Here is a 13,492-nt window from a genome sequence, read left to right on the forward strand (position 1 = left end):
GTTAGGTGCATATACGTTTCTGAATGTTATACAGTCTCAGTGAATTAATCTTCTTTTCAGTATATAATGTCCTTTTTTTGTCACTTGTACCAGTTTTCAACTTCAAGTTTATTTTGTCTGATGTTATTAGATAGCCACCCTAGCTCTCTTTTGGCCCCTATTTGTAGGGAATATCTTTTTCCATCTTTTCAACCTACTTGTGTCTTTGAATCTGAAATGAGTCTCTTATAGACAGTGTAGAGTTGGATCATGTGTTATCAACTATTCTGCAAATCTCTGCCTTTGGATTGGAGAGTTTCATCCATTTACATTTAAAGTAATTATTGATAAGGAAAGACTTACATATGCCATTTTGCTATTCATCTTCTATATGTCTTAATGCTTTTTTGTCCCTCATTTCCTCCACTACTGCCTTCTTTGGTGTTTAGTTGATATTTTTTAGTGACACATTTTGCTCCTCTTCTAACTTCCTTCGGTTTATATTCCTTAGATATTTTCTTCATGGTTACTATGGGGATTACATATAACATCCTAAAGTTATAACAATCTAATTTGTATTGATACCAAATTAACTTCAAGTACATACAAAAGCTCTACTTCTAAGCATTATGGTGGTGTGAGACAATCCCTTTGTCTCTCTCCTTTAATCTACAACTAGTAAAACATCCGTAACTCAACACCGGTTCCTCTTCTCAACACACCAGGACACAAGAGAGATCTACACATCTGTAATCTGAAGGTGGGTGGGTTGGAACACATAGAGGAGGAAGAACCAGGGCCCACGATACTGGCCTCCTAGCTATCATGGCTGAGCCACAGTCCCAGAGAATCCAGTAGCAGCAGCGAAGGTGACACACATGACTCTGGCTTCCAACTGCAGCAGTGCCCATGGCCACAGAGAACTGGGCAGCAGTAGAAGTGAGCCCCATGACCCCAGTCCCTTCAGCCACAGGAGCACTTGAAACTCCACACCTCTGCTTGTGGCGGTGGTGCCCATGAACTTGACAACCTCTGACCCCAGCTTCTACCCCTCCTTCCAACTTCCCCCACTGGGGCAGCAGTGGCTGCAACCTAGGCAACCCCAGACACAGCGGAAGCTTCTGCCATACCAGTGCTCCTGGTGGTGATGCCAGCAACAGAAGTGACACCAGCAACAGCAAGGCACAAGTGGCCCCAGGGGCACAAGAAGCAATTATGAGGGCATGGGGCCACACCTTCCACAGAGACAATGGAAGATGGAAAGTGCAGATTCTCAAATACCGCAAGAGGCAGCTCTGGAAAGGCAAACCAAACACTTGTGCTATACTGCCACCTACTTAAAAACAAAGGAAACACCTCTAGTTACCAATTGTTGGTTTGTTAGAAACAAAGTAAGCAAAACTTTATCTATTAAGAAAGGTGTTGGATACTTAAATGCACTGGCACAGGAACCTCACATCAAGCATCATGAAAAACAATAGCAATGCAGTATCCCAAAAAAGAAAATGACAATTCTCCAGAAACCAAACTGAAAATCACAGAAGAGCGTGCTTTAACTGATAGAGAATTCAAAATAGCTATCATGAAGAAACACAATGAACTACAAGAAAACTCAGAAAAGCAATTCAATGAGCTCAGGAATAAAGTTGATGAACAGAGGAATACTTTACAAAAGAAATTGGTTTCCCTAAAAAAGAAACAAATTCTGGAGCTGAAGAACTCAATAAAATGAGATAAAGACTGTACTAGAAACCATTGGAAATAGAGCAGACCATATGGAAAGGATAATTAGTGAGCTCAAAGATGGAAATCTAGACATGATTCAGGTAGGAGAGAAAAATAAGGTTTTTAAAAAATGAAGAAACTCATCAGACTCCATTAGAAAAGGCAACATAAGGGTAATGGGCATTCCAGAAGGAGGAGAGAAGATGAGATCAGAGAGCATATAAATAAATAAGAAATAATAGCTGAGAACTCCCCAAACCAGGAGAAGGAACTGGATATATGACTCCACAAGCTAATAGAACACCTAATTATCTCAGTGCAAACAGACCTTCTCCAAGGCACATTATATTAAGCTATCAAAATCAATGATAAAGAAAAGAATTTTAAAGGCAGTGGGGAAAAAAAGACATTATCCTGCAAAGGTACCCACATTAGCCTATCAGCAGATTTCTCAGCAGAAACTACAGGCCAAGAGAGAGTGAAATGTGAAATGACATATTCAAATTGTTGAAATATAAAAACTGTCAGCCAAGACTATTCTAACCAGCAAAGTTATCCTTCAGGTATGAAGGAGAAATAAAGGTTTTCCCTGACAAACAAAAGCTGAGGGAGTTCATTGCCACTAAACCTGCCTTACAAGAAATGTTGAAAGGAGCTCTTCTACCAAAATGAAAAGACAAAAGTACACAAAACTTTGAGTAAATAGATAGAATCAGAAAATTGCAACTCTATATAAGTTGTTAAACAGTTATAGCATAAAAGGGGGGAAAGCAGTAAAAAGTACTAAGGTGCTTCAATCTGGTAACAAACTTACAGTACAAAAGAAGATAATTTGAGACACAAACACACAAAATATAAAAAGGGAACAGGTAAATGATGGAACCTGCATAGGCAAATGAGATAAGATGTTATCTACAGAAAAAGGGCTATTTTATTTATGAGACATTTTATACAAACGTCATGGTAACCATAAAAAACATAAAAAAAGAATAAGCTGAGAAAAACAACATAGAAAACCACGGAACTAAAATGGCAGAAAGAAACACAAGGAAAAAAACAAAACAAAACAAACCCCCCCAAAACCCAAAAACAAACAAACAACAACAAAAAAGTGGCAATACAGAGCAACCAGAAAACAAAAGATAAAATGGCAGAACTACATCCTCATATATCATCAGTGATCACCCTAAATGCCAATCGATTAAAGTCACCAATCAAAAGAGACACAGTGGCTGGATGGATTAAAAAACAAGATCCAACTATATTCTGCCTCCGGGAGACTCATCTCAGCTCCAAAAACAAAATAGGCTCTGAGTGAAGGGATGCGAGATGATACTCCAAGCAAAGGGCAGCCAAAACAAGTGGGTGTAGCTATATTCATAACAGACAAAATAGACTTTAAGCCAAGAAAGGTAAGAAGAGCAAAAGATGAACATTACATAATAATAAAGGAGAGAATCCTTCAAGAATATATGATATTTATTAATATATATACAGTCAACCATCCAGATCTGCAGGTTTTACATCCACAGATTCAACTAACTGCAGATCAAAAAAACTTCAGAACACAATTCCAGAGAGAAGCAAAAAGCAAATCTAACTTTGTTGTGTGCCAGCAACTATTTGCATAGCATTTACATTGTATTAGGTATTATAAGTAATCTAGAGATGATATAAACTTTACAGGAAATTGTACATTATATGCAAATTATAAGAGACTTGAGCATCCTCAAATTTTGGTATCTGCAGGGGTTCCTGGAACCAACGACTGTATACACCTAACCTAGGAGCACCAAAATATATAAAGCGATTATTAACAGACCTAAAGGGAGAAATTGATGGCAGCACAATAATAGTAGGGGACTTTAACACTCCACTTCCATTAATGGATAGATCATTTAGACAAAAAGTCAACAAGGAAACATTGGCCTTAAATAAAACATTAGACCAAATGGACTGAATAGATTAATATAGAACATTCTGTGCAAAAGCAGCAGACTACACATTCTTCTCAAGTGCACATGGAACATTCTCAAGGTTAGGCCATGTGTTTGGACACAAAATAAGTCTCAATAAATTTAAGAAGACTGAAATCCTTTCAAGCATCTTTTCTGAATATAATGGTATGAAACTAGAAATCAACTACAAGAAGAAAGCTAGAAAAGTCACAGATATGTGGAGACTAAACAACATGGTACTGAACAACTACTGTGTCAATGGAGAAATTAAAGGAAAAAATTAAAAATACCTTAAGACAAATAAAAATAAAAGTATAACACACCAAAATCTGTGGGTTGCAGCAAAAGTGGTACTAAGAGGGAAGTTTATAGTGATACAGGCCTACGTCAAGAAACAAAAAAAGTCTCAAACAATTTAACCTTACACTTAAAGGAACTAGAAAAAGAACAGGTGAAGCCCAAAGTCAGTAGAGGAAGGACATATTAAAAATCAGAGAAGAAACAAATGCAATAGAGACTTAAAAGACAATAGAAAAGATCAATGAAAGAAAGAGCTGGTTCTTTGAAAAGATAAACAAAATTGACAAACCTGTAGCTCAACTCACAGAAAAAAAGAGAGAAGGTACCGATAAATAAAATAAAAAACAAAAGAGGCGTAATAACAATGGATACTACAGAAATACAAAAGATTATGATAATATTGTGAACAAAAAATAGACAACGTAGAATAAATGGAAACATTCTTAGAATCATGCAACCCTCTAAGACTGAATCATGAAGAAATAGAAAATCTGGATAGACTGATCAACATTAAGGAGATTGAAACAGTAATTGAAAACCTCCCAGAAAGCCAGATGACTTCACTGGTGAATTCTACCAAACATTCAAAGAAGATTTAATACCTATCATATTCAAACTATTCCAAAAAATTGAAGAGGAAGGACTGTTTCCTAACTCATTTTACAAGGCCAACATTAGACTGATACTAAAACAAACAAAGGATAACACACACGAAAAAGAAAATTGCAAGCCAATATCTCTGATGAACATAGATGCAAAAGTTATCAACAAAATATTAGCAAACCTAATACAACAATACATTAAAAGGATTATACGCCATGATGGAGTGGGGCTTATTACAGGGATCCAAGGATGGCTCAATATATGCAAATCAAGCAACGTGATACACCACATTAACAAAACAAAGAATAAAAATCATATGATTATCTCTACAGTTGCAGAAAAATCATTTGACAATGTTTAACATCCATTTATGATTAAAAATAACTCTCAATAAAGTAGGTATGGAAGGAATATACCTCAACATAATAAAGCCCATTTATGACAAACCCACAGCTAAAACCATACTCAACAGTGAGACACTGAAAGCCATCCCTCTAAAATCAGGAAGAAGACAAGGATGAGCATCCTCGCCCCTCTTATTCAACATAGTATTGGAAGTTCTAACCACAGCAGTTAGGCAAGAAAAGGAAAAGGCATCCAAATTGGAAAGGTGACAAAGTTTACTTGTCACCTTATTTGCAGATGACATGATTTTATATGTAGAAAACCCTAAAGACTCCACCAAAAACTACTGGAACTAATAAATGAAAAGAGGAAAGTTGCAGCATACAAAATCAGTATACAAAAATCTGTTACATTTATATACAATAACAATGAGCTAGCAGAAGAATACATTAAGAAAAAAATCCCATTTTCAATCACAACAAGTAGAATAAAATCCTTAGGAATAAATTTAACTGAGGAGGTGGAAGACCTGTGCACTAAAAACTATAAGAGATTGTTGAAAGAAATTGAAGAAGAAGCAAAGAAATGGAAAACTAGTTCATGCTCATGCATTGGAAGGATTAACATTGTTAAAATGTTCATTTTACCTAAAGTAATCTGCAGATTCAGTGCAATCCATATCAAAATCGCAATAACATTTTTCACAGAAATAGAACAAAAAATTCTAAATTTGTCTGGAACCACAAAAGACCCCAAGTAGCCAAAGCAATCCTGACTGAGAAAACACAACAAAGTGGGAGGTATCACACTTGCTGATTTCAAATCATACTACAAAGTTATACTATTCAAAATAATTTGGCAGAAAAACAGACACATAGATCAATGGAAATATTTGAGAGCCCAGAAATAAACTCACACATATATGGACAACAAATTTATGACAAGGGAGCCAGGAATCTACAATGGAGAAAAGAAAGTCTCTTTAATAAATGGTGTTGGGAAAGCTGGACAACCACACACAAAAGAGTGAAACTAGACCACTATCTTACGTCATACACAAAAATTAACTCAAAATGGATTAAAAACTTGAATGTAAGACCTAAAACCATAAAACTCCTAGAAGAAAACATAGACAGTGTGCTCTTTGACATTGGTCTTAGCAATATATTTTTGGCTATGTCTCCTCGGGCAAGGGCACCAAAAACAAAAGTAAACAAATGGGACTACACCAAACTAAAAAGCTTCTGCACAGCAAAGGAAACCATCAACAAAACAGAGAAGGACAAATACCTGTGATTTCACTCACATGTGGAATATCAAAAAAACAAACAAACAAAGCAAAAGCAAATGCATGGATATGGAGAACATATTAATGGTTATCAGAGAGGATGGGGGTTGGAGGGCAAAGTGAGTAAAGAGGGTCAATTGTATGGTGAAAGATGGAACCTAGAGTTTTGGTGGTGAGCATGCTGTAGTGTGTAAAGAAGTCAAATTATAATGTATGCATGAAACATATGATGCTATAAACCAATGCTACCTCATTAAAAACATGTAAGCAGTAAAAGAAACAAAAACAAGAAACTCTACTTCTACAGAGCTTTGTCCCCTCTTTCTGATACTGATGCCATAAATTATATCTTTGTACACTGTGTATCCAAAAATATAGACTCAGAATTTTTTTTAATAAATTTTTAAAAAATACTATAGAAAATTAAAAGTGGAGTCACAAATCAAAATTACAGTAATATTGGCTTTTACAGTTGCCCACACACTTACCTTTTCTGAAGATATCTTTTTATGGATTTGACACGTCTAGAGTCTTTTCATTTTAACCTGTAGGGATCCCTTTACCATATCTGCTAGGACAGGTCTAGTGGTAATGAACTCCCTCAGCTTTTATCTGAAAATATCTTAATTTCTCCCTCATTTTTAAGGAGCGTTTTAAAGGCAGGATAGAGAAGTCTTGATTGACAGTTTTTTTCTTTCAACACTTTAAATATGTAATCGCACCACCTCTGGCCTTCAAGGTTTCCTATGAGAATCAGCTGATAATCTTACTGAGGATCCTTGTATGTGATGAGTCACTTCTCTTGCTGTTTTCAAGATTCTATTTGGCTTCCAATATTTTGATGTTTATGTATCCTGGTGTGGGTCTCTTGGGACTATCTTATTGGATTTCTTTGAACTTCTTGTATTTGTAAATTCATGTGTTTCATTACATTTGAGAAGATTTTGCCCCTTACATCTTCAAATAATATTCCTGTCCCTTTCTCTGTTTCATTTCCTTCTCTCATAATGCACATGTTTGTCTGCTCAATGGTGTCATGCAAATCCATTAGGCTCTGTTTGTTTTTCTTCATTTTTTTCCTGTTTGCTCCTCAGACCCATAATTTCTATTCTGTCTTCAACTGTCTGATTCTTTCTTATTCCTGTTTTAAATGGCTGCCAAACACTTCAGTGAATTTTTGGTTTTAGTTATTGTACTTTTCTAGAACGTCTGTTTGGTGCCTTTACATAATTTCTATCTCTTTGTTGACATTCTCATTTTGTCCACATGTCATTTTTCTGACTTCTTATAGTACCTTGTCCATTTCTTCCTTTACCTCTGTGACCATATTTAACAAAATTGATTTAAACTGTTTGTCTAGTAAGTCTTATGTCTGGGCTTCCTCAGGGCTGGGTTCTGTCAATTAATTTCATTCCTTTGAATGAGGCATGATTTTTAAAAAATATTTATTTATTTTATTTATTTATTTTTTACTTTTGGCTGTGTCGGGTCTTAGTGGCGATACACAGGATCTTTGTTGCGGCATGCGGGATCTTTTGTTGCAGCGTGTGGGCTTCTCTCTAGTTGTGGCATGTGGATTTTCTCTCTCTAGTTGTGGCACACAGGCTCCAGAGTGCGTGGGCTCTGTAGTTTGCAGCATGAGGGCTGCCTAGTTGAGGCAAACGTGCTCAGTAGTTGTGGTGCACGGGCTTAGTTGCCCCATGGCATGTGGGATCTTAGTTTCCCGACCAAGGATCGAACCCATTTCCACTGCACTGGAAGGTGGATTCTTTACTACTGGACCTCCAGGGAAGTCCTGAGGCATGATTTCTGTCTCATTGTATGTCTTGTAATTTTTAGTTGAATATTGGGCCTCTCACTATTACAATGTGGTAGCTCTGGAAATCAGATTCTCCTGCTTCCCTGGGGGTTGGGGTTGCTGGGGTTTTATTGTTGTTATTGTTTTGTTTTTTTGACCACTGAAGCCCATAATAGTATGTTTGTTTTGAGACGTTTCCAAGCTCTTCTTGCAAAGACAACTATTTGCCATGTGTGATCACACTGAAGTTTCTGACCATTTAGCTCATGTTCAGCTAATGTTTTGACAGAGATTTTCTTGAGTGCCAAGAGGTCAAACAAACAAAAATACCAATAACAACAGAAAGGAGAGAAGAACCAATGTACAAGTTAGGTCTGTGCTGGGGTACTCCTTCACCACTTAGCTAGGCTTGCTCTGAGCCTAGAGATCAGTCTGAGGTGAAAGCTTAAGGTCTTCTTAGGACTCTTGTGAGCACACGTCTCACTCAGGTATGTGCATGGTTTTCTAAATACCGCCATGTGCACAGCTGTCTTGAATATCCTAATTTCTTGAAAGAATCTCACCCCAGCTTCTCCTCCAGACCTTGATGATCTATTGTATATCTCCACCCATAATTTCTTACCTCAGGCATCTTTCAGTTTTGTAGTCTTCCAGGTAGCTTCTATGAACAGTGCCTATTGCTTTTCCCACTTATATTCTGAGTTACATGAACTGGGTGCCTTGCACCAGTCCTCCAATTATCCCGAGACAGGTTACAACAGGTGTGTACAATAATTTGCAAATGAGATCTTCTCTGCTCTCTCTGGTTGGAGCCGGGGGACTGGGAACTGAGCTGCCATCTGCTCAAGACCAAAACTGCCATGCAGGAGAAAGGCTGGAGCAAGGGTGAATAAAATGTCACAAAATTTTTCTACCATTTTTAAGATGGCTTTTTCTTGATTGGGTATTTATAAGGTTGTTTTAAGCCTTTGACTCTTTCCCAGACGTTGTACATAGTCAATTCAACTTCTTGTACTTTTTTTGTGGTTTTTTGGGGGAAATGAGACCTTAAATCTTCCTCATATGCCATGTTTTTTTGACATCACCCAGCAGTAGCATGTTTTAAAAGTAGTCATGGTGAAGAACTCACTTTGGTGCCTCTGTAGACTCTGACCATCTCTGTGTGGTAGATGTGATACTATTCTGCTACCATTCAGGAGCTCTTCAATGGCTCTGAGAATCTACTTGCAAGAAGTTCAGGCCCAGAGAGACAAAGGAATTCCTTCCCTGGATGTGGGGGTCCCATCTGCAAGGTTCCAATCTCTGACCCTACCTGAGATGATTGACATCAAGAAGTTTCATTTCCTTCAGGGAAGACCTGTCCACAGGGATGGGTCAGGTCAACTGTATCACAGTACACTGAGATGGACAGCAGTTCAAATGGTACATGAATTGGGGGTGGGACTTTTTCTGTACCCTCTGGTGTGGTGTCTCCTAAATTTCAGTCATTCAAGTCCACGTCAACTATTTTTTGCCATATCCATGCACCACCTATATTATTACTTACATTATTTTTCACTTTAAATGAAATTATTACTTTAAAGCATTTGTTTAAAAAAGAATTTGATCTGGTATCACAAGTGGAAAACAGTATCTCTTGCCAAAAACAGGAGGCAATTATAACCATAACTATAATACACACAAAATATTTTCTTAAATTCTAGCTAACTTCTATTTTCACTAAAAGTTCTGAAATGGTGTAAAACTCTAAATGGAAAGTTACCTTTAAAACTGTATAAAAATAAAAAATTAAAGGCAAAACACATACTGAAATGGAAACTTATCTTACTCTTGGTAGTTCCCGAGCTTTTAAAAATATGTCCGAGAATCTCAATATCATCAGACCAATTGGACGGGACTCTAAAAAAGGATGCAATTTAATGTTTAAAGATTTTTTTTCTGAAACCTCTTAAAATTATTCCATGTTCCAGAAGAAGAAAAATCCCAACACAGTGCTTAGTGGTCACATGCATAGGCTGTAAATTCAAATGCCAACCCTCCCACTGCCCAGCTGAGTGACTTTGAGTGAGTTATTGTGCCTCCTTGAACATCACTTTCCTCTTCTGTAAAATGGGCTAAAAAATGCCAGCCTCACACAGATCTGTAAGGGTCACAGCAGCTTTATGCATAATAGTTAAAAATGAGACTACCCAGACGCCCTTCAGTGGGTGAATGGTTAAAATGTGTCTCATCCGGAACGTGAGATACTGATCAGCAATAAATATGATCAAACTATTGATGAACACAACAATGTGGATGGATCCCCAGAGAATGATACTGAGTTTAAAAAAAGAGCCAGTCCCAAAGGTTATATACTATATAATTCCATTTATGTAACATTATTAAAATGAGAAAATTATAAAAATGGAGAATAGGTTAGTCATTGCCAAGGGGTTAGGTATGGGAAGGGAGGAAGAAGAAGGGAGAGGAGAGAAGTGGATGTGGATATAAAAGCAACGTGAGAGATCCTGGTGATGAAGGGACTGTTCTGTACCTTGACTGTGGTGGTAGATACATGGACCTACACATGTGACAAAATGGCATAGAACTAGATACACTCACACACACACATGAGTACAAGTAAAAAACTGGGGAAACCTGAGTAAGATTGGTGGATGGTATCAATGTCAATATCCTGGTTATGATATTGAGCATTATTTTTGCAAGATGTTACCATTAGGAGAAACTAGGTAAAGGGTACATGAGATCTCTCTGTATTATTTCTTATAACTGCATGCAAATATACAATTATCTTAAAAGTTTAATGAAAAATACCAGCTTCATAGGCTTTCTGTGAGGCTCAAATGAGGTAATATTTTGGGAAGAAAATTCATTCAGCAAACGTTTATTGACACCTCCCGTCTGTCCAGCCACTGTGTAAATGCAGAGCTTATAACAGTGAATAAAATAGAGTTATGCTCTAGCGGAAATTTTATTTTACTGGAGTGGCACACAAAAGTGAGTTGTTATTTTTAAAAATTGTTCTGGGGACTTCCCTGGTAGGGCAGTGGTTGAGAGTCCGCCTACCAATGCAGGGGACACAGGTTCGATCCCTGGTCCGGGATGATCCCACATGCCGCGGAGCAGCTAAGCCTGTGTCCCACAACTACTGAGCCTGCACTCTAGAGCCCATGAGCCACAACTACTGAGCTCACGTGCCACAACTACTGAAGCTCGCACACCTAGAGCCCGTGCTCCGCAACAAGAGGAGCCGCCGCAATGAGAAGCCCGCGAACCTCAACGGAGAGTAGCCCTCGCTCGCCGCAAATAGAGAAAGCCCGCGGGCAGCAACGAAGACCCAACGCAGCCAAAAATAAATAAATAAATAAATAAATGAAATAAGTAAAAAAAAAATTGTTCTTAAAATTGGTTTAGGGGCTTCCCTGGTGGCGCAGTGGTGGAGAATCTGCCTGCTAATGCAGGGGACACGGGTTCGAGCCCTGGTCTGGGAAGATCCAACATGCCGCAGAGTAGCTAGGCCCGTGAGCCACAATTACTGAGCCTGCGCGTCTGGAGCCTGTGCTCCACAACAAGAGAGGCCGCGATAGTGAGAGGCCCGCGCACCGCGATGAAGAGTGGCCCCCGCTTGCCACAACTACAGAAAGCCCTCGCACAGAAACGAAGACCCAACACAGACATAAACAAATAAATAAATAACAATTTTTTTAAAAAATGGTTTAACACTGTTCACTAATCGACCAGTAGCATGCATTGAGTGCTTGCATGTAATGGAAGTAGACTCAGCGAGATTATAAAAATTGCCCAGGTGCCAGGTAGAGCCAGAAGCAGGATTCAAACCCAGATCCGAGCCCATTGTTGTAGCTCATCATCTCTAAACTCACTGTTTTTGACAGAGGAGTGTTGTTCTCTTTGCAGAGTAACCCGGTGAAGACAGCCGAAGTGGAGTGTGGGGACTTTTACAACAGTGGGGACAGAGCAACTATTGATGCAGAGGGCTACTTCTGGTTCCTGGGGAGGGCCGATGATGTCATCAATGCCTCCGGGTAGGTGTGGCTGACCCTGAGCCGGAAGGTGCCACCCTCACGAGCCTGGTGGGAGGTAGCATGCCCAGACATTCCTTCATGCCTCGGTGACCGACTCTCAGCCTAATATGAACCAAAGTAAGACATCATGCAATTTAAAGGCACTAGGAAGGAAAACTTTACTTTGGTCCCTATTTGTTGAGGGAGCTTATTCTGTGTGCTCCTCTGATGAAGCACATGTCACAGAAACACATAACAACAACAACAACAACAATAATAAAATTCACCTTTATGGAATATGTACTATGTGACCGTACTCTCTGTAGAGCTTTGTATGATCCACCTCCCAATGCTGTAAGGTAGATGTGATTATGCCCATCTTATTTATTTATTTTTTGGGGGGGTGGGGGGAGGGGGTGGGTGTGGAGGCCCGCACTGCACGGCATGCAGGATCTTAGTTCCCCGACCGGGGATTGAACCCGTGCCCCCTGCAGTGGGAGCACGTAGCCCTAACCACTGGACCGCTAGGGAATTCCCATGATTATGCCCATTTTACATGAGGAAACGGAGTCAGTGACCAGTGAAAAACGTTGCCTGAAGTTTCAAAGACAGTACACGGTGCAGCCCAGATTTGAACAAAGGCGGTTTGACTCCAAGTCTGTTGTTCCTAACTCTTACATGATTTATAAAGAAAAAAAGTGACACGTTACACTAGAATAACATGTTTTCTTGGGAATTTCAGGAAAATTGAGTTTGTTTTTTTAAATTTCTAAAACAAATGCTGATATAGTGAGGAATAGGGTGTAAAATTTGTACAAATGTTTAAGCAAGAGTTTTCATGCCAGGGGAAGCTGCTTGAGCTTGAGCCAAGGCCCAGAGCTCTGGGAGGATGAAGCATTCACCTCCCTCGCCTGGGGTCGAGAGGTGAGGAGCCCTGGGGAGCACCTGAGCCTTGTATTTCTTAGCATGGAATATTCAGGACTTCACATTTCAGGCCCATTACACAGGCCTCTGGCGCCCTGTGACAGATACCCTCCGTGCCAAGGGAAGATGGGTCTCTCCAAAAGATGCGATCTGAGGGCCTGGGTCACCCTCGCCCGGGAATTGGCTCAGAAGGAACCATTGGTCCTGCAGGTACCGCATTGGGCCGGCAGAAGTGGAGAACGCCCTGGCAGAGCACCCAGCGGTGGCTGAGTCCGCTGTGGTGAGCAGCCCGGACCCAATCCGAGGGGAGGTGAGGAACGGGACGTGGAGGTCATCGTGGCTGGGTGTGGGGCTGGGAAGGCAGGTGAGGGGAAAACTTCCAGGCCATGCCTACCCAGCCTTGGACCTTGGGTGAAGGGAGGGCATGGCTGATGTGCATGTGCACTTACACGACGTGGTCAGCAGGGGGCACTGTGGCCTCATCTGTGACTGAAACGATGCTGATTGTGAATGCTGCTGCTGCTGCCATCTAGTAGTTCATCAGCTCTTA

General features: G+C 39.6%; 1 protein-coding gene across 2 annotated transcripts in view; it reads left to right on the top strand.

Moving 5' to 3' along the window:
• Positions 1-13,492, top strand: part of LOC133104402 (acyl-coenzyme A synthetase ACSM1, mitochondrial) — a 46,956-nt gene that overhangs the window by 30,678 nt on the left and 2,786 nt on the right. For both annotated transcript variants that reach the window (XM_061210135.1, XM_061210136.1), the window contains exons 11-12: positions 11,912-12,039; positions 13,153-13,252. In XM_061210135.1, the coding sequence (XP_061066118.1) occupies positions 11,912-12,039; positions 13,153-13,252 (228 nt within the window). The remainder of the gene's footprint in view (positions 1-11,911; positions 12,040-13,152; positions 13,253-13,492) is intronic.

Source organism: Eubalaena glacialis, chromosome 13 (genome assembly GCF_028564815.1).
Source record: "Eubalaena glacialis isolate mEubGla1 chromosome 13, mEubGla1.1.hap2.+ XY, whole genome shotgun sequence".
Lineage (NCBI taxonomy): Eukaryota > Metazoa > Chordata > Mammalia > Artiodactyla > Balaenidae > Eubalaena > Eubalaena glacialis.